The sequence below is a fragment of the Canis aureus genome, chromosome 24 (genome assembly GCF_053574225.1).
Source record: "Canis aureus isolate CA01 chromosome 24, VMU_Caureus_v.1.0, whole genome shotgun sequence".
Taxonomy (NCBI): Eukaryota; Metazoa; Chordata; class Mammalia; order Carnivora; family Canidae; genus Canis; species Canis aureus.
The window spans coordinates 20,549,913-20,572,485 of record NC_135634.1 but is presented as its reverse complement, the minus strand read 5'-3'; the positions used below and the strand labels follow the sequence as shown (position 1 = coordinate 20,572,485).

Below are 22,573 nucleotides of genomic sequence, written 5' to 3'. Positions count from 1 at the left end.
CTAATTTTTAAAATATGGATAAGGAATTGAAAAACTTTAGGTAGTGGGGGCTAAAAAATGATCTCTGTAGCAGTTGCATGTGTTACTATAAATATAGTATACAGGTTTAGGAGGAAGTTTTCTGAAGGGAATGATTTTTTTCAAATGAATGTAAATAACCCCTAGTCTTCAGTTCATCTGACCCATGGGGCAGATAAACCGTGTAGTATGTGCTTGTAGACTTTAAAACGCAAAATGACTTAAAATTTCCTTTCAGTTTGGCAATTTGAAAATAGCAGCATATTGTCTGCCTTTTAATTTAATTTAATTTTTTTAAAATTTTTATTTATGATAGTCACAGAGAGAGAGAGAGAGAGAGGCAGAGACATAGGCAGAGGGAGAAGCAGGCTCCATGCACCGGGAGCCCAACGTGGGATTCGATCCCGGGTCTCCAGGATCACGCCCTGGGCCAAAGGCAGGCGCTAAACCGCTGTACCACCCAGGGATCCCCTGCCTTTTAATTTTAATCAGTAATACCTTAAAAGGCCATAAAGGGGGAATGCCGCTCCATTTAAGTAAATGGCCCTGTTGTTTTAATTTAGGAAATGGCTTTCCAAACCAAAATGTAGGGTTTTTCTCTTTGGAAAATGAGAAAAGAATACTGTGCTAATAAGAATTAGGACATTTTTGACGTTAAACCTTAAAAATGTAGGAAATCAGTTTCTTAGAATTAAGATTAGTAAATGATTAAACAGTGAAAGATTAGTCGACCTTTACTTTCCAACACAGCCAGGTGATGTTTTTGCATTCTCAGAAGCTGGTTTACTGGCCCATATATATCACCTGATAATGTGGGTTTATTTGTTTAACACTAAACTATTCCCTTTTTAGATATATTTTAAAAGCCCACTTCAGTCCTTTGTATACATGCAGAGCTTTTAAAATTGTGCTAAAGTTACATAATTGCAAGTCAGAGAATCTTTTTACAGAAAGGACTGCTTTAAACTCTTAGAAAGTTCACTGATTATTTCAGAGGTTAACACTTCCCTGACTAGATGGACAGTAGTGTGGCGCAAACTAAAGCTTCCTATTGGCCTTCCTTCGATGCTGATATTTTTCTTTCTTTTTTGTGTCTCTGGATTTCTCTTTCTCCCAAATACCCCTTTCGCTGTTTACCTGCATTTCCTCTGTCTGATGTTTCTTTTCTCTCCTTTGTCATTCGCTGGCCTTTAAGATATAAGGCAGATATTTTAATATTGGACTTGTTGATTATAATATAAAAAGTGTTTGGAATGTTTTCCTAAAATAAAATTTTTCAAAGGTTTTGTGAAGTTCTTGATTAATTTTTATATCATAAGTACAGGTCACTGGTGCAGAAAATCACTTCCCTATTTCTGTTTTGAAATAATTTATTTGCATACAGTTGATACTTGAATTATAAATATTCTTTTATATTCATATAAATGAGACTACCCAAGAATCTTTAGTAGGCAGTACAAGTTATAATACATCACTGAAGGTAACTAAACTGCAGTTTTACGAAAAGTTTATAGTTGAACCTTTTTTTTTTAAGATTTTATTTATTTATTCATGAGAGACAGAGAGAGAGAGAGGCAGAGACACAGGCAGAGGGAGAAGTAGGCTCCATGCAGGGAGCCCGACGCGGGACTTGATCCTGGGTCCCCAGGATCAGGCCCTGGCTGAAGGCAGCGCCAAACCACTGAGCCACCAGGGCTGCCTGTTGAACCTTTGTTAACTTAGATTGATGGTAGTTCAAATTTAGTGAGATTTATCTTCAGATGAACTATATTTTTAGGTAGAAATGAATACTTTCTCATGTCGGCATTGTAGAACCCATAAAATCAGTCAGCCAGGTTTTAATCTTTCCTACTGGACACTTTATAGGGCCATATCTGACCTACTCAGAGATGAGAGTGGGTTTCTTTTACTTAATGGATCAATTCTCAAGCTCCTGCCTGACATTTGAGGTTTTACATGAGCTTCTTTCAGAACCTGTTTTCTTTTTGTATCTGAAGCAGACTCCAACCCTAAGTCTTATTACTCAAATGACAGTGTTTAGAACTCCTAATTTTAGCAAAGGACAAGGCAAAATGGTTTGTGCTTTGTTAACTGTAAATTATTTAAATATTCAAATAACTCATTAATTAAATTTGCTTTTGTTTTATTTTTTCTAGGAAGTATTATTGGTTTAAAAGGCAATTCTGGCCAGTCTGTGTACAGTGCAAGTAAAGGAGGACTAGTTGGATTTTCACGTGCTCTTGCTAAAGAAGTAGCAAGAAAGAAAATTAGAGTGAATGTAGTTGCACCAGGTCAGTGAAAACGTTTTTCTTTTTTAAAAAATTGAAGTATAGTTGACATACAATATTATGTTAGTTTCAGATGTACAATATAGTGATTCAAAAATTATGTATATTATGAAATGTTCACCATGATAGGTTAGCTACCATCTGTGTACTATACAAAGTTTTTACAGTATTACTGACTATATTCCCTATGCTGTACTTTCTATCCGTATGACATATTTATTTTATAATTGGAAGCTTGTACCTCTTCATCCTCTTTACATATTTTGCCCGTCCCTCCATCCCTCTCCCCTCTGGCAACCATCAGTTCTCTGTTATTTATGAGTCTGTTTCTGTTTTTGTTGAGTCATTTTGTTATTAAGATTCCACGTCCAAGTGAAATCATGTCATTTGTCCTTTTCTCTCTCTTATTCGCTTAACATAACACCCTCTAGGTCCATCCATGTTGCCAATGGCTAAGTTTTTCTTCTTTTCATGGTTGAGTAATATTCCACTGTGTATATATATGTATCACATCTTCTTTATCCATTCATCTATCATGAATGCTCATTTAGGTTGTTTCCATTTCTTAGCTATTTACATAGCCAGTTTCCTTCTTTTGCTGTTCAGTTTTCTTAACACCATTTATTGATGAGACTGTATTTTCTTTTTTGTAAATTCTTGTCACCTTTGTAATAGATTAATTGACCATATAAAAAGAGAGTTTATTTCTGGGCCTCCATTCTGTTCCATTGATCTATGTGTTTTTGTGCCAGTACCATACTGCTTTGATTGCTGTAGTTTTATAATATAGTGTGAAATCTGGGCTCTTGATACCTCCAGCTTTGCTCTTCTTTCTCAAGATTATTTTGGGTGGGGGCACCTGACTGGCTCAGTTGGTAGAACGTGTGACTCTTAAATCATGGGGTCGTGAGTTCAAGCTCCACGTTGGGTGCAGTGATTGCATAAGAAAGAAAGAGAGAGAGAGAGAAAGAAAGAAGGAAAGAGTAAGTAAGTTTGGCTATTTGGGGTCTTTTGTGATTCCATATAAATTTTAGGACTCTTCTAGTTTTGTGAAAAATTACTATTGGTATTTTAATAGGGATTACTGTGGGTAGTACGGACAATTTAACAATTCTTCTAATCCGTAAGCGTGGAATATCTTTCCATTTATATGTATCATCTTCAGTTTCTTCATCAGTGTCTTATAGGGTTCAGAGTATTAGGTTTCACCTCCTTGGTTAAGTTTATTCCTAAGTATTTTATCCTTTTGGTGTAATTGTAAATGAGATTTTTAAAAAATTTTTTTCTTCTAGTTCATAATTAGTGTATAGAAATCCAACAGATTTCTGTATTGGTTTTGTATCCTGCAAGTTTACTAAATTCATTTATTCTAGTATATTTTTGGTGGACTCTTTATATGTATATGTATGTATGTATGTATATGATGTCATTTGCAAATAGTGACAGTTTTACTTTCTTTTAGAATATAGTTTATGTATCCTTATGGCTTTGTACAATAATAGCAGAGATTGTTCCTGTGTTTGTAAGTACATTGCCATCACCAGGCATATTTGAGTATCAGAATAGGAATATGAAATCTTCACTGTTACTGAATTCTTGAGTAGTGTAATGTGTGAGGGCATGACTGTGTCTTGACAGGACTAAAATGGCTACACCTGCCCACACTGCCAGTCTCTGTACTACCCTCAAGGAAGAGACCAAGAGTAATGCCAGGCTGTTTTGTTTGCATAAACCACATTGCATTTTTTTTTCTTTTTTTAAGAGAGAGAGAGAGAATCTTAAGCAGGCTCCACATTGGGTGTGGAGCCTGACATGATTCTTGATCTCATGATCCTGAGATTATGATCTTTGCTGAAATCAAGTTAAGCCACCCAGGCACCCCACAATGCATTTTCTAGTAAATGATTACTCTCAGACTGAAAACACAAGAGAAATTTCTCATTTAAAAATTAGTTATAAATTAAGACCTCTTAAGAGTTGAATGTAAGAATTTCAGGTTAAGTTGGGGAGTGGGTGTTGGTAACATATCCACTTGTTAAACTCCAAATTGTGTAGTTTTGGAGAACTATTTCCATTTTAAGTATCCTTCTCTCTTCTTGGAATGTTCTTTGATTTATTGCTCACTGGGATACATTTGCTAATTAATTTAGATTTTGTCACTATCCAAGCAGAGCTTTCTTTTTTTTTTTTTTAAGATTTTATTTATTTATTCATGAGAGACACAGAGAGAGAGAGAGAGAGAGAGGCAGAGACACAGGCAGAGGGAGAAGCAGGCTCCATGCAGGGAGCCCGATGTGGGACTCTGTCCTGGGTTTCTGGGATCATGCCCTGAGCTGAAGGCAGATGCTCAACCACTGAGCCACCAGGCATCCCAAAGCAGAGCTTTCCAAGTAATGTGTATATTGCCTAAATGTATTTCTTGTGTATCTTACAGAAACAAATTTCTCTATATTTAAAATATTTGAATAAGTCTATTATACAACATGCTTTTAATAATAGTATAAACCAGAGGAAATAATCAAACAGGGCTGCATATGTGATGTCATTTACACATTTCACCAAGCAACCAATAATTGACATACTGATTTCTCCAGAAAGTTGGTATTCTGACAGAAAAAGAATTACCAGGGGTCACATAATGTTTGTTTTCAAAATAGACAACATGCCTTTCACTGTACCTCATTGTACCCTAGAGAGCAATCCAGGGTTCATGTTAGAATTTCAATACAAAAAAAAAAAAAAAAAAGAATTTCAATACAAAGAAAAGTTTGAGGGATAAAAAGATATTTACACAGGCTCAGGAGAAAGAAACATCTTTTTAGAAGTCAATTTATGAAGTAGCAAGATTTTAACAGTGATTTTTATCTGTAATTGTCTCTTTAATGAATAAATGGAGGTGCTGAGGCTCATTGTGTGGTGGCACGGGAGGAAGAAAGTGGTAACAGAAATGAGACTGAATACTCTGGCACCAAAAAGTACTGTTATGTATGCATGAGGCACTGCTTAGAGGAACTAAGGTTTTTAAAACCAGGCATATGTTGGAGTGGCCAACAATGAAGATGACTGTTTAATAGATGTGGCTGTTTAAAAATTTTCAAAATAGTAGAAGTCACATGGGGAAGCTTACAGTAGAGCTAGCCTCCTGGAGAAAATCTATCAGGAACACTTATATTCTTGTTAAAGATGTAAAAAAATTCAAGCCAATAAAGATGCAATTCACTTGTAAGACAAAGCAAGTTTGATTTGGGCTAATTGCACAAAAATCAGAGATTTCTTAAGACAAGTAGAACATTATTATGCACCTGTTCCTTTTCTTGTGCTTACTTTGGACATTCCTCATAGCTTGAAAATACTGATGGATTAAATGGGATGCAAAGCCAATTAACTTGATCTGTCAGTTACAGGTAATTGGAAAATATTAAAACAATGATTGGAATTAAAATGTAGCTTTCTAAAAGCTAAAGAAATTTTCCAATTCTTAACTTATGCTAAGGCTTTTAAAATAAATTAAAATATACAACTTACAGCTGGTTTGTTGGTCTTCAAATTGATTACCTTAAATTTTTAAAAGTTCTATTCCACTCAGTAGTCACCTGTACACATGAACACCAGGCATTCTACAAATCACTTAAGTCTCATTTTGATATTTCCTCCTTCAACTTAAATTTTCACAGTGTGCTAAGTAATCTTCAAGACGAAGGGAAAGACTGATGAAATGTGAGTGTATTGATACAATCTTCAAGACAAAGTTATAAAACCAACCTCCACTTTGACCAAAATAAGAATGCAGAATCTTTATAAGTGAAAACTTTTGCCAAAGCTCATCTTGAAAAGGTTAAGTTGCTCAGTTTGCTGAGCAACTATTTATTTTATTTTTTAATTTTTAAACAAGATTTATTTATAAAGAGATCACAAACATATGCAGAGGGAGGGGGACAGAAGCAGACTCCCTGCTGAGTGTGAAGACGGATGCAGGGCTTCTTAGTTCTACAACCCTGAAATCATGAGCCAAAATCAAGAGTTGGATGCTTTGCCAAAGGAGCCACCTAGGCAAGAAAGAGGCCATATTTTAGATGCCAGTCTGTTTTCTGATCTACTAACATTACAAGGCCTCCCAGAAGTGACTGAAACAATGCAGCATATAGGTATCTATCAGAAGATGTGTTTAGTTCACAGGATTATAGAAGCAGTTGAAATTTCTTTAAAATACCTACATAAAAACATACTAAATTCTCCTAAGCATGAAATGCAAAATATTCATAATTGTACATATTTTTTTCTGCCAAAATAGGGCCAGAAATGGTGAATGTGCAAGTATTAATTATGATGACATTAAGATTAGTCAGAAACCTTGCCCAAGTGGAATTCCAAAGTGTCCAGACCAGTTAAACATGTATAAAATTAGTACTAATCCAGTTAGAAGTACAAAATGAAAATTATGAATGCTACCTTGAGTATCTGGGATTCCACAAATTTATAAGGAAACCATGTAACAAAGTAGATTCTAGTTTTAAGAAACATAGTTTAGTATTTCAAAAATCTCAAGAAGTCCCACAGTAATATCAAAAATCATTTATCTAGGGCCGCCTGGGTAGCTCAGTCAGTTAAGCCTCTGCTTTTGGCTCTGGTAATGATCTCAGCCATGGATGGAACCACACATTGGGCTCCTGGCTCAGTGGGGAGTCTGCCTCTTCCTCTCCCTCCGACGTTTCTCCCTGCTTGTGCTCTGTTTCTCTGTGTCAAATAAATAAATGAAATCTTTTTTAAGAAATCATTTATCTGGAAATTAGAGTTCTTTGTGAATCATCAGTTCAGCAGAATACAGATAATATAAACAAAAGTTTAATTTATCAAGGACATAAGAACCATGGCATTAGAAAAAGTATAAACTGTCCTTGGACCAAATGGATATTAGAAAAAATCCAAAACCATACACAGATTACCTGGATTAGTTAAAGAGGGTAATAAAGTGCTAAAACTTCAACCTGCAGTATCACTCTTTGACTGGTCTGATAAAAATTTGTTGTAAGGGGGTGCCTGGGTAGCTTCAGTGGTTGAGCGTCTGCCTTCAGCTCAGAGCATGGTCCTGGGGTCCTGGGATCAAGTCCCTCATAGGGCTCCCCAGAGGGAGCCTGCTTCTGCCTCTCTCTGTTTCTCATGAATAAGTAAATGAAATCTTAAAAAAAAATTTTTGGTGTAGGTATTTATTCGACTTTTAAATAAAATGATTGTTTTCATATACCTCTGCCAGTTAGCCATGGAATCTTTGTCCTAGCTTATTGTAGGTATTAAAGAATTAATTACCATATACAGAAAAGACATTTTGGTTCATTGGTTGTTTGTAAGAGAGTAGACTGGAGTAGACCTTTGCCACGATTCCATTTCAAGTCACTAATGGTTCCAGCTTGTGTGCTGGGATTGTGTTTTATTTGGCAGTGATGCCAAACTAGCAAGGCTTAGGGAAATGTCAAAATATCCTGATAACCCTTGTACTCTGTTATGTGCCTTCATCTCAGTTCATTGTTAAGTCACAGAGACTAGCTAAATTCAAGTATTCCAAATCCATGAACATTTGATAAATGACTCTGGTTTAGATATAACCATTTTAGAAAAAAAAAAAAGATAGGGGATCCCTGAGTGGCTCAGCGCTTTAGCCCCTGCCTTCAGCCCAGGGCGTGATCCTGGAGTCCCAGGATCGAGTCCCACGTCGGGCTCCCTGCATGGAGCCTGCTTCTCCCTCTGCCTGTGTCTCTGCCTCTCTCTCTCTCTCTCTCTCTCTCCCCCTCTCTCCCCCCTCCCCCCGTGTCTCTCATGAATGAATAAATAAAATCTTAAAAAAAAAAAAGATAATCCAAAATGTGTACTGTCATTTTGACACTGCTTTCTGTTTATGTATGTTTATGCAACCTGATTGATTTTAGTATTAGCCTAGTTTAGCCATATACAGAATAGATTATTTGTGATTTGGGGTTGCATGTATTTGCTTCCCTCTGTTAGGGATTACAGTAGTGTGGGTGATGAAGAGTTAATTCCAGTTTATGATGATTTAAAAGCTGAATGATAAAAGGATAACACAAGTGTCTCTAACTCATAATAACTCAGCAGATTTCCTGGAGTGTCTCTTATGTGCAAGGGTTCCAAAATTATAAAAAAAGAAAAAGATATTTCTGCTACAAGGAGCTAAGTACAGTGAGAAAGACATATAAACAATTATAGTGCTATATGATGAATGTACAGTAGATGAACATGTATGATGCTATGGAAACACCATAGAAGCAATGCTTAATTTTGTCAGAGTGAATTAGTTGTCAAGGCAACAGGCTAAGTAATGGGGAATCCAATTTGTATACAAAGGGAAGTTTTATGAGTGTTTTATATAGCCTTTCCTAAAGATCTTACTTTCCAGTACAATTTGTACTAAAAAAAAAACCTATTGCTAAAAATGTGACCACTTCATAGGGTGGCCTTTTTTATGATGGCCATATATATTTAGCAGGATTCATAGTATGAATATGTTTAATTGGTCAGAAGCAAAGTGCAGGTTGAAATAGAGGAATTAAATTGATTTTATGGATTATTTATTTATTTTAGGTAGTAGTTTCAACCAGATTCATCACCAGATCTTTTAATAGAACTGACAAGCCTCAACATTAACAGATGTTTCTTCTTATGTTAGTTTATCTGGTCACCTTCAAATGGAGTTTCCAGTTAAGGAAAACTATTAAGAGGCAAATCTTAACAGGAAAAGCAAGAAACAGGGAAAATAATAAATTAGGCTATTATTCGCGGTCTAATGTTATTGACTTTTTAAAGATCAATTAGTTACTAAGCTTTGTTATTCAAATCTAAAATAAAATTTTCTCATCATGGATAAATCTTACTATTAGAAAACATTGAATATGAGAAACAATATTCGATGAATTGACACTATAATGGATACATTACTTTAAAAATGTGTTTTCAATAGATAATAGAACATGATACAAAATTCAGAAGTACAAAAAGGCATAGATTGAAAAGTGAGTCTTCTCTCTCCTGATCATCTAGTTTCTTTCCTCAAAAGCAATTACTGTTAACTAGTGTCTTCAGTAATTCATATTACAAGCCAATAAAATGTGTGTATACATACAATATATAAATATGTAAGTGTGTAGTTATATGAATATACAATATATAAATATATATATAAAAAGAAAACACCAGTTGTATCATACTATTCAGTGTTCTGTACCTTGCTTTATTCATAATACAATATATCTTAGAGTTGATCCATATTATTCTGTATAGAACTGCTTTATATTTTAAAATAACAGCTTTATGGAAATACAACTCACATATCATACAATTCACCCACTTAGAGTATACAATTCAGTGGCTTTTAGTATAGTTACAGAATTGTTCTATCATCATCACAATATATTTTAGACATTTTCCTCATATTAAAAGACACCTGTCGCTTTTAGCATTCACTCCGCATTTTCCTCCAATCTCCCCAGCTTCTTGTAACCACTAATCTACCTTGTCTCTCTGGATTTCCCTATTCTGGACAGTTCATATAAACAAAATCATACAATATGTGGTCTTTTTTTTTTTTTTTTAGATTTTTATTTATTTGAGCAATAGAGAGCACGCAAGCAGAGGGGAGAGAGAGAGAAGCACACTCCCCACTGAGCAGGGAGCCACATGTGGGGCACCCCATCATACTGGGATCATGACCTGAGCCAAAGGCGGATGCTTAACTGAGCCACCCAGGCACCCCCTTGATATGTGGTCTTATGTGACTGCTGCGTTACTTTTAATGGCTGAATTAAAAGACAAGTAATGTCTGTCTTCTGGGTATACCATAATTGATTTAACCTGTTGCCTCTTGATGGGCAGTTAGGTTGCTTCTGATCTTTTGCCATTACAACTTATAATGCAGTGGCAATACTTGTATGTAGTGTATTTTGTATGTGTAGGAATATATGAGTGTAATTGTGGGAATGAAACTGCTAAGACTCAAAGGGGATATGAATTTTAAATTTTGACAAATAGTATAGCATTGCATTTATTTTTGTAGGATACCTTAAGTGTCCACCTCTCCCTTCAGGTTGAAGGGCTTTTATGTTTACTACTTGGAGAAAATCTTATTGACAAACGTTTGCATAAGCTTGGCAGCTACTCAAAACAGGTATTACTCTATGTGCTCTTATGTGCTATTTAGTATGGAATTGATTTTTCACACTGCTTCTGTATACACTTTGACAAACATAATACTAAGACATACGAATTTGTTTTGTTTACAATCTTGGTCTAGTTTTTGGCAAAGGCCTGTTCTCTTTTAAGGAAAAGTGACTCGGGTTATTTTAATTCTTTCTTTAGAATTCTTTCTTTTGAATCTAGAGAATCAAAACCTGAGCCAGTAGATGTATCAAATAGTATACATCCTATACTTGTTAATGTTGGTGATAGGCTAAAATCCTGGTGTCCTATTTAAATATATGGTCGGTGTTATATATAAAAGCTTTCAAAACTAAAATAATGATAACTAATATGGAAGTGAGATGCTGTTTATCATATAGCTAGCCAAAAATGAATAAAAGAAATACATTTTATTTAGAATTTATCACATATAAATTCTTATTGGACAAGAAACATGTACTTGCTTTTATGTTGATAAGTATATCTATACCTTTTTATTTATCTTTATTTCTTTTAGAGAGGGAGAGAGTAGGGATGGGGCAGAAGGAAAGGGAGAGAGAGAATCTTAAGCAAGCTCCACATTAGTGTGGAGCCTGACATAGGTCTTGATCTCACAACCCTGAGATCATGACCTGAGCTGAGATCAAGAGTCAGATGCTTACCAAATTGAGCCACCCAAGTGCTCCTATCTGTACCTTTTTAAAAAAAGATATACTGAGTGTATTGTTACATATGTGGAACTAACATGTATCCTTGTTCTAAGTCAAGTGCATGTCATGTCAGTGTATGTCATTTCAGTTGTTGGTTTAAGGAGTAATAGCTTTGTTTCTAGCTGGAAATCTCTAATTGTACAACAAGTGATCAATAACATCATTTGTTGGACAGTGGCACCTACTGGTAGTTTGTAATTTTTGTAACCCAGCTTGAAAGGCATTGTAAATACATGCATAGTAAAGCGTATGTAGGAGAGCAAAATATTCAGAACTTTAAAAATACAGTGACCAAATGATATGGAAGAGAGTCCTGTGGGGCCAAGGAGAGAGCACAAACTGGAGAGATACAAGCACAAAAATGAATTTGTGAAATGTTTAAGGACTGCTAATATCTCTGCTCAGGTCTTACGCTATATGATAGAGAATCCAATAGACTGCTGATACGCAGTGACCTGGGTTATGAATGTACTTATAAATGAGGATCATATGGTTTATGAGCTGCAGCATAAAATGACATTGCAGTTTGTTAGAGCCTGGAGTCATTAGAGATTAGCTTCACATTTTTTACCTCATTTCTGATAAATTTGGGAAAGATTTACATTAGTTTTTTAAAGCTGCAGAACAATTTTTAGGGCAGTTAAATTATTCTGTATGATATTGTAATGATGGATACATTATGTTATTTGTCAAAACAGAGAACTATACCAGCCAAAGGGTGAATGCTAATGTTAACTATGGACTTTACTTAAAAATGTATCAATATAAAAAATTATATATCAATATTGGACTATTAAATGTACCACCCTAAGGCAAGGTATTAATTGGGGAAAATAGGGGTAATGTGATACAAGAGTATATGGGAACTCCCTCTACTTTCTGCTCAGTTTTTCTTTAAAACTAAAACTGCTTTAAAAATAAGCCTATTAATTAAAAAAGAAAGTGCTGATAATGATGAGAGAAAAGCTTTTGCGTCTTTGGACATGTTCTCAGTCTCCACATCAAACATAATCAAAGAGGAGAATCCAATATTGGTGAATTAATCCCTTCTTTTCAACTTGGCCTCTGATATTTATTTTATTTTAGTCTTTTTGTCTAGAGTTCAGGATTGGCTAGCTGCTGTTCCATTAGGATTATCATTATAACTATACATTCACAGACCTGGGGAGAATCTGTCTAACTTCTCTTTGTGAAATAACATCCTTATCTTCTAAGCTTGAGCAGTGGAGGGAGAATCTTCATATGAGGTGGGTGTCTGAACATATCACGATTCCAGTTCTGGACTTCTTGCAACCATTGCGGATTCAGATGATACCTCTCTATCCTCAAAATTGACCTAACATGGACACAGATTCAGGACTGAATCCAGGCTATAATGTTGAACAAGACCTTATCAAAAAGCCTCAAGATATTATCCTTTATCTGTTCTGTGTATCTGGCTTACTTGGTTGTTTTTTGGAAGACTGTCGTCTTGGCCAATATCTCTATAGCATAAGACTTCTTTCCATCTCCCTAGAAGTGTTCTTAAACTTGTCTCAATGTCTAAATCTCTCTTCTTGTCTAAGGTTTGACTTTCTGTACCTCATGCTTTGTTCAGATCTGCCTTTTTTTCCAAGATGGGAATGACTTCAGATGGCCTCTCACAGATTGTGTGGCCTTATTCTTTGTCTTCAAAAGGACAAACATGTAAGGACTGACATCTACCTAGAAGCTAGGCAGATCTGTTTCTGTACAGAATGAATGAAAACCTAGATTAGCATCTGTGCTTCCTGAATTGGAGCTATTCTAATTATCCACCCAACTACCAGTGTAGGAACTGAGGGTACTTTTAGGGAAGCTCACTTTTCTAATCTTCAAGGAAGTTGTCATTTAGTGAGCCATACTTTTCATCTTAGAATCGTAGTTTTGTAGAGCTAAAGGACATCTCAGGGATCCATCATTTTCAATCTACTTCACTCATTTTATAATACAGAAACAGTCCTACAGTTTTAGATAGTACATGACTTTGCTTGGGTCATAGCTTTGATAGTATTTAGTAGAGCAGGGAACCAGAATCTAGTTTAATGTGTCCTAATCCAATGGTCTTTTTTTACTACAAAATGCTACTTTTGAGAAAAAGCAGAATCAGAAAAAACTCACTGGAAGTTGAGTCTGGAATTTGAATTTGCTAACTCATCATTACAAGGTCTTTTCTTGCAAAACATTTTTACTGTAGTTTTTTTTAATTGCTTTTTTTTTCTTGAAGATTTATTTACTTGAGAGAGAGTGGGCTGGGGGAGGGGCAGTGGGAAAGAAAATCTCAACTGAGATTTCTCACTCCCCACTGAGTGAAAACCCTGAGTTGAGCTTGATCCCAAGATCCCAAGATTATGACTTGAACCGAAATCAAGAGTCAGACACTCAACTGACTAGCCGTCCGGGTGCCTCAAGTTTTTTCTTTTTTTTTTTTTTTTAAAGATTGAAACACATTATTGATTTTTTGCTGAGGATCTTGAGAGTTAGTGGGGAAATATTTTATGCCAATTTTGCCAGAATTCAAATCAACCTTAGAATAAAGTAAGTGTATCATGAACTCTTTGAGAAGATAATGTCAACTTAAAATGTTACATTCATAATTTTAATTCATTCAGCTTTTTAAGCATGTGAGATGAGTTTTTTTCTTTTCCTAATACACTCTGAGGTATTTTTGCAAATAAGTGTGTCAAAGACATAAAACTTTGGATATCAGGAAGTCCCATGATAGTGCTTTTTAAGGTGATTGGATTCCCTATTGATTATTCTGACTCTTCACTGTAGGTGAGGTTTCATTTACAGTTCACTTGAAATTCTGCAAAGGCTGGTTATCTAGTGTTATTATCTGTGTCAGCTACTTCTCTTTATTCTTGCATTTCTTCTGGCCATTTCATTGTTCTTAAAGATGAAAGGGATTGAAGTATATGTTGTGGACTTTTTAAATAAATGTAAGATTTAATGGCAAAGAGGTCATATTTCACAATGTAATCTCACGGTGAAACAAATAATGTAACATCATTTTGTTATTTCAGGTCCTCATTACAGACAATCTGAAGTTAGTACTGTGCATCTTTTTCAGTAACTTTTTATTTGAATACCAAAATAATATACATATATTGTAAAGTATTTGGAAAGTACAGACAAGTACAGAGAAGAAAGTAAAAATCATCACTTGTGATTCTAGAATTTAGTGATAATCATTGTTAATATTTTGGTGGTTGTTTTAGTCATTAGTATATATTTTTTGTTTACTTTTTAAAGGGATTATAATGCATTTATAAGCTCCTTTTTAATATGCAAATACTATTTTCCTCATTTAAGTGTCCTTCATAGCATTGTTTTTAATAGCTGCATATTGTTTTACTGTGTGGCTATACCATGATTTCTTTAAATAGTTCCTTTTTTGAAAGACATTCAGCTTGTTACTATTTTTTCCCTAAGAAAGCTGTCACTATTTCAAGCTCATGATAGAAAACTTTATGATTACTTCTCATAAGACTTTTAAGAAACTGTTTAGATATTTATAAATGAAACCTAAGGTAAAGGGAAATAAATACTAAGAGTATTACATAATAAACCAGTGACCTGGGACACCTAGGTGGCTCCTTGGTTGAGCGCCTACCTTTGGCTCAGGTCATGATCCTTAGGTCCTGGGATCAAGTTCTGCATCAGGTTCCTCGTAGGGAGTCTGCTTCTCCCTCTGTCTGTGTCTCTGCCTCTCTCTCTGCATCTCTCATGAATAAATAAATAAAATCTTAAAAAAAAAAGTAAACTAGTGACCTTAATGTTAATTCTTTTTTTTAAATGTTAATTCTTAATACAGTGTTTAGTTCACATTTATCCTAATACTTTTTTTTTAAAGATTCATGCCATAAGTTTATTTACAAACATGTTGAGTATGTTGAATTCAAGAGTTTGATCCTTTTTTTTTTTTTTTTAAGAGTTTGATCCTTTTTTCAGAGACTGCACCTCTTAAAATGTTCCTTTTCACATCTGTTTAGTGGCTCAATTAAAACATCCTTATTTCTTAAGCAGTTGGTGTCTTACTATAAAAAAAAAGGTGCAGCAAATCCATATCCAAAATACAAAGTCATCATAAGTAGTAGCCTCCACTTGTTTTCCACTGAAAATGGCAAATTCTTCCCGGGGCCCTCCTCATAGTGGCTCCTACGGACCACAGAGGTCGTGAACCTCCGGATGCTCTGTCCCAACATAGCACCGCTGAAGGTCCTGCGACCTTCAGCGGTCCCCGAGACGGCGGGAACTGCAGCACCACGCCCGCTCTCCTCCGCGACCTTGCTCCTCCGCTGGGGCCGAAGGGCTATCCTAATACTTTAAATGGCATTGTATTTAGGTTGATTTACAGTTTGAATTACAAATGATTTCATTTTAACACAAGCCAATATGAAAGCTTTTTTTAAAAAAACTATTCTTGAGGTTGACATTTAACTTTCACTTCACGTGTCTGACTTTTAGTCTGTGTATTTTTCATGACCTTAAAATTTTAAAAATATTTTTTTATTTTTTAATATTTTTTATTGTTAATTTCATGAGCAGTAATTATTTGCTTTCCTTATAAAAGTTTAAATGGGTAGTGTACAGTATACTGATTGTGTAAGTTGGGTATTTTATTGGTAATATGTATTTGCCTCAGACTAATCTCACTAGATTTTCTTTAAAAATGTGTAGTTCTGGCATATATCTATAAGTCACTAAGAATTGATTGTTTAGCATATTATGTGGTACTTTATACTACAGAATCATATATATTAGAAAATGTTCTCTTCAAGCTTCATTTCATTTACCAATGCCATGTTAAATTTTGAGTTTTTAGTATATGCTTGCATCAGAATAAGATTATTCCATAAGATTTTTTTCTTATATGAGTATTGGAAATACTGGTCTTTCTGACCATCAGCTATCTTAGCTATACCAAATGAAACTAATTTTTGTCAGAACTGCCAAATCAGTTCACATGACCACCTTTCTTCCCTCTAACCCTATGACCCCACTACCCCCAATCAAGTGAAAATTACTTTTTTGTGGTACTTTGTGTATAAGGGTATTCACCAGATGACCTTTTATTATATTTAGGGGAACAAGAGAATGTTTCTTCTGTAAACTACAGGTTACCTAAGGAATGTAATTTTTATTCATGTTTGTATCTACCTGCTTATATTGTGCTAGGAGTTGGGCCAAGTTTTCGGAGTCAGATGTTTTTGTGTCCAGTAAGTGTTCATTGAGTTAAATTGAATAAAAATGTAGACTTTACTTGGTTGCTAGCAGAACTCTGTATTTCCTAAACAAGTTTGTTAAAAATCTCAAATTTTCAGGAGCAAGTTTGTTTTTATTTAAAATTGAGCAGATATCGTAGTGTCTATGCTTTTCAACTAAATAAACATTTCTTTTTTAGGATTTGTTCACACAGATATGACGAAAGACTTGAAGGAAGAACATTTAAAGAAAAATATCCCTCTTGGGAGGTTTGGAGAACCTATTGATGTGGCACATGCAGTTGTGTTTCTTTTAGAATCACCATATATTACAGGGCACGTTCTAGTAGTGGATGGGGGATTACAACTCGTGATATAATTTACAGATTAGTTAGTCATAATATTGATTACAATCAAGGGCACACTTTGGCTATTGATTTGACAGTCATAATTATTAATTTGCTAATTAAACCTGTTGATGCTACAAACATTGATTTCCATCTTTATATGAGTATATTTGAAAAGAGCAATGTGTGACCAGTTGTGTTTTCTAAATGGTATGTACCTTATAGACTGTAGAGATTTTAGTATATAGACATTTGCAAGTGATAGAAACAGACACTATTTTAATTTAAATATTTTATCTCAAAAGTCACACACATCATATGATCTAATTGTCATGATTGACTTCATTGTATCAGGCAGGATGCTGTTGAAGTTAATCTTCAGCCCATTGGCAAAATAGAGGAGTATTTGTAGGGCATTGGTCGGTTGTCAGTACTTAAGCTGTCCTGCCAGTTAAACATTGTATTTCTTTTCCATATGCCTTAGAAGATCAACTTTTATACAGGTTGGAAAAAACATCAGTTTACCTGGCATGAATTTAGAATCTAGTTTCTTTGAGTGCATTAGTCCTGATTAAGCAGCTGGGCAATATAATTTATAAATATAGGTGCAGTATAGTTGACGCATTCTATAGAAATTCTCAAAGATGATGAGGATTAACCTTAAGGTTTTAGCATCTGGTATAGGAATGAGCTGCATAGATCTGATCAATTTAGGAAATAGAAGCAGGGTTTTTTGTGTGTGTGTGTGTTTTTAACCCGCAAAACAGTATAGCAAACTACTTAAAAATTATGAGTATTTTGTGTGAATGAATATAATATGATTTTTACCCCGAAACATTAGAAATATAAACGATGAATAAATATGCAGTAACAATGAATAAAATGTCTCCTGTACCTTGTGAGCTTTCCGCTCATAAATTCTAAACCAGTGAATTGTTTTAGAACTGGTTTGTGTGTGTGTGTGTGTGTATATATATATATATATCTCCTTGCTCTGCCCTGACCCACTGTGCCCCACCCCACAGGGAGTCGCAGCTTCACCTGACTCTTGTGCTCACCTGGCTCGCTCACAGGCGGTTTCTTAATGACCGAAGCATTCCCCGCCCTTGGAATTTCTGCCTAATAATATATATTATTAGTATCCATATATATATAATATATATAATATATATATTAGTATAATATATATATAATATATATTATTAGTATCCATAATATATATATATATATAGTGATTATGGATACTAATTCAATGTAATTTATAATTTTCTATGTCAGTATAAAAATACATCACAGCCTTCTCAAATATCTGAAGCAATATATCATATATTGCCCTATCATCTGGGGAAAGGGTTAAATCTCTTCACCTCTTGCACTTCTGGATGCAAATCAGGTTTTCATTTCTGTAATAGAAAACTATTCATGTATTTTTACATCATTTGTTTCTCCTGACCAGTATTTAAAACCAAAAGGATATTCTGAATACTGGCCAACAGTTTTTTTAGAACGAGCATCCCAAGCAGCGTGCTTAAACATTACATTGCATATGGAAATTAAAAAAACAATCAGATGTTATTTTAAAAAAAGGAGATTTATAAGGAGCAGAGCACTAATTTTAAAGTATTTGTGGGATGCCTGGGTGGCTTAGTGGTTGAGTGTCTGCCTTCAGTTCAGGGTGTGATTCTGGAGTCCTGGGATTGAGTCCCACATTGGGCAACCTGCATGGAACCTGCTTCTCCCTCTTGTTTCTGCCTCTTTCTTTCTGTGTCTCTCATGAATAAATAAATAAAATCTTTGAAAAAAAAAAAAGAAAGTATTTGCTTGAAAATAGAGGTAAAGATACAAACTGAATGTAGACTATCAGGCAACATTTATTTTACATTGAACACTTCTGTGGGGAATAATGTGATATTTTAAATGTCACTGAATTCAGGTTGATTTTTATTATCATTTCAAAATATGTGTTATATATTTACTGTATTTTAAAAGTAATCTTTTTTACAGTTTTATTGGAGCTGAACATTATGTACACAGATTTAATTTTATATGTCAAGTCAGTGCAAAGGTGTGAATAGGATATACTAAATAAATGCCATGTGATAAAGGTAATAAAAATAAAAAGTAATAAAGTCAGATCTAAATTCTACAGCAGGCTTCCTGATGCCTTAAAAATTATTTTAAATTTATCTTCAATCAGTTGGCAGTTGTGTATCTTCAGCTATTCAAGAACTTCAGTGATTTCTTAACTTGACATACAATTGACCTTTGAACAGTATGGATTTGAGCTTTGTGGGTCCACTTAGATGTGGATATTTTATAGTACAGTACTGTAAATGTATTTTATGATTTTCATGATGTTTTCTCTAGCTTATTGTGAGAATACAGAATGTAATACGTACAACTTGCCAAAAATGTGTTCACTGACTGTGTATGTTTTTTGTGTGTGTGTGTGTGTGTATGTTATTGATAAGGCTTCTGGTCAACAATAGGCTATTCATGGTAAGTTCTTGGGCATCAAAGTTATCTGTGGATTTTAGACTGTGCAGGTGATCAGTGCCCCTAACTCCCTGCATTGTTCGAGGGTAAACTGTGTTCAAATTATTTAATAAGTAAGTTTCTTTTGTATTTGTTTTATCTTTCTACTACATTGTAAGTTCCTGAGGGTAGAGACTGTACTGTGTTCCCATTCATTTAGCTAATTTAAGTAACTCAAATATTGATTGAATACCTGGTAATTATCTGGTACTTCTTTTGATACCCCTGCATTGCCTCCTCAGTTCTGAGTACATTGGATATACTCCAACCACTATAATTTTTTGATTCAAGATCATCAGTCCATTACTTTGTGCTATAATTAATGATAGTCATTGAGATGTATCTATTCTGATATATCTGTCCTGGAATATTATTTTTTGATCAAATCCCTGTGATTTACCTTTTTTGTAGTTTATCTTTTTTGGTCATTTATCTCTGATTTTGATGCTTACTTTCAATTTAAAACTGAATTTGCAATCCTAAGCCAATCAACTGTTTTCTCTTAGGCAGTATACCTTAGTTTGAGTGATTACCAGAAATTTAACTTAGAATTCTTGGGCTAATAATCAAAATGGGAGTAGTATTACTAAAACTAATTTAATACTGCGTGTTGACTATACTTCAATTAAAATTTTTTTTTTTGAGGGGATCCCTGGGTGGCTCAGTGGTTTAGCACCTGCCTTCGGCCCAGGGCCTGATCCTGGAGTCCCGGGATCAAGTCCCACGTTGGTCTCCCTGCATGGAGCCTGCTTCTCCCTCTGCCTGTGTCTCTGCCTCTGTCTCTCTCTCTCTCTTTCTCTCTGTGTCTCTCATGAATAAATAAATAAAGTCTTTAAAAAAATTTTTTTTTGGAAAAAAAAGTTCTGCAGGTAATACTACTCCCATTACTTTATGTGTTATGCTATGCTCACTGCAAGTGTAGTTACCATCTGTTACCATACCTCATTATTAGAATACCATTGACTATATTCTGTATGCCTTTTATTCCTGTGATTTATTCATTTGGTAACTGGAAGACTATCTCCCACTCCCCTTCATATTTTGCCTACCTCCTTCCATCAGTTTGACCTCTGTATTTAGGGGTATGTTTTTGCTTTTTGTGTATTTGACTCCACATATAAGTGAAATCCTATGTTATTTGTGTTTCTCTGATTTATTTCACTTAGCATAATACCCCCTAGGTCCATCCATGGTGTCACCAATGACAAGATCTCATTCTCTTTTATGGCTGAGTAATATTCCATTGTATATTTATATACTCCACATCTTATTTATCCATTCCTCTATTGATGGGCACTTGGATTGCTTCCATATTTTGGCTATTGCAGATAATGCTGCAATAAACATAGGCATGCATATATCTTTTTCACTTAATTTTTCATTTTCTCTGGGTAAATACCCAGTAGTAGAATTACTGGGTAACATGGTGTTTCAATTTTTAGTTTTTTGAAGAACTGCCATACTGTTTCCCACAGTGGCTGCATCAATTTACATTCCCACCAACAGTGTACAGGGTTCCTTTTTCTCTGCATCCTTGTCAACTGTTGCTTTTTCTTGTCATTTTTATTTTAGCCATTCTCATGGGTGTAAGGTGCTATCTCATTGTGGCTTTGATTTGCATTTTTCTGATGATTAGTGATGTTGAGCATCTTTTCATATATCTGTTGGCCATCTCTATGTCTTTGGAAAAATGTTGATTCAGGTCCTCTGCCCATTTTTTGATGGGATTATTTGAGTTTTTTTGGTGTTGAGTTGTATAAGTTCTTTATATATATTGAATATGAATCCCTTATTGGATATATAATTTGCAAATATCTTCTCCCACTTAGTAGGTTGCCTTTGGTTTTGTTGATGTTTTTTTTCCTGTGCAAAAGCTTTTTAGTTTGATGTATTCTTAGTAGTTTATTTTTGTTTTTGTTTTCCTTGCCTGAGGAGACTTATCTAGAAGAATATTGCTAAGACTGCTGTTTAAGATATTACTACCTATGTTTTCTTTTAGAAATTTTACAGTTTCAATTAAAAATTTTTTTTGAGGGGATCCCTGGGTGGTTCAGTTTCAGGTCTCCCATGTAGGCTTTTAATTCATTTTGAATTTATGTATGATGTAAGAAAGTAGTTGAGCCCCACATTGAGTTCCGTGCTCAGCTGGGAATCTGCTTGAGGATTCTCCCCCTTTGTTCCTCTCCACTTCCCACTCACATGCTCTCTTTCTCTTTCTCTCAAATAATAAATCTTTAAGTACAATTGCTGGATCTTAGGGTAGTTCCTTTTTTAACTTTTTGAGGACTCTCCATACTGTATTCCAGAGTGGCTGCACCAGTTTGGATTCCCAATAACAGTGCAGGAGGATTCTTTTTTTCTCCACATCCTCACCAACACTTGTTTCTTGTGTTGTTGATTTTAGCTATTCTGACAGGTGTGAGGTGTTATCTCACTGTAGTTTGATTTGCATTTCCCTGATCATAAGTGATGAACATCTTTTCATGTGCCTGTTGGCCATATATATATCTTCTTTGGAGAAATATCTGTTCATGTCTTCTGCCCATTTTAAAAATTGGATTATTGATTTTTTTTTTGGTGTTGAATTGTAAAAGTTCTTGATATAGTTCACATATTAACACTCTATTGGCTATGTCATTTGCAAATATCTTCTCCCATTCTGTAGGTTGCCGTTAGTTTTGTTGGTTGTTTCCTTCAATGTGCAGACGCTTTTTATTTTGATGTAATCCCAGTAGTTTTATTTTTATTTTTTAATGTTTTATTTAAACTCGTTTTAGTTAACATATACTGTTTTATTCATTTCAGGAGTTGAATTTAGTGATGGATTAGTTGCATATGATACCCAGTGCTCATTGCATCAAATGCCTTCCTTAATGCCCATCACTCAGTTACCCCATCACCTCTTCCCTACTGCCCCTTCAGCAACCTTCAGTTTGTTTCCTAGAGTTAAGTGTTTCTTATGGTTTTTCTCCCTCTCTGTTTTTTATTTTATTTTTCTTTTCCATCCCCTATGTTCATCTATTTTGTTTCTTACATTCCACAAGAGTGAAATTATACGGTATTTGTCTTTCTCTGTCTTTTTCTACTTACCATGATTTCCTCTAGTTCCATCCAGGTCATTGCAAATGGCAAGATTTCATCCTTTTGATGGCCAAGTAATGTTCCATTTTCTATATACACCATGTTTTCTTTATCCATTTATCTGTCAGTGAACATCTGGGCTCTTTCCATAGTTTGACTGTTGTGGACATTGCTGCTATAAACATTGG

General features: G+C 34.8%; 1 protein-coding gene and 1 pseudogene across 5 annotated transcripts in view; one reads left to right on the top strand and one right to left on the bottom strand.

The window, feature by feature from the left end:
- Positions 1 to 22,573, top strand: part of CBR4 (carbonyl reductase 4) — a 207,510-nt gene that overhangs the window by 3,670 nt on the left and 181,267 nt on the right. For 4 of the 5 annotated variants that reach the window (XR_013363011.1, XM_077868513.1, XM_077868515.1 and 1 more), the window contains exon 4: positions 2,175 to 2,309. Coding sequence is in view for 4 of the 5 variants with exons in the window: in XM_077868513.1 (XP_077724639.1) it covers positions 2,175 to 2,309 (135 nt within the window). In the remaining variant the exon portion in view is untranslated. Of the gene's footprint in view, positions 1 to 2,174; positions 2,310 to 16,622; positions 19,190 to 22,573 lie in introns of those variants that run through there. The other variant, XM_077868512.1, reaches the window with a different exon arrangement.
- On the bottom strand, positions 15,177 to 15,461 carry LOC144295889 (cytochrome c oxidase subunit 7C, mitochondrial pseudogene; annotated as a pseudogene).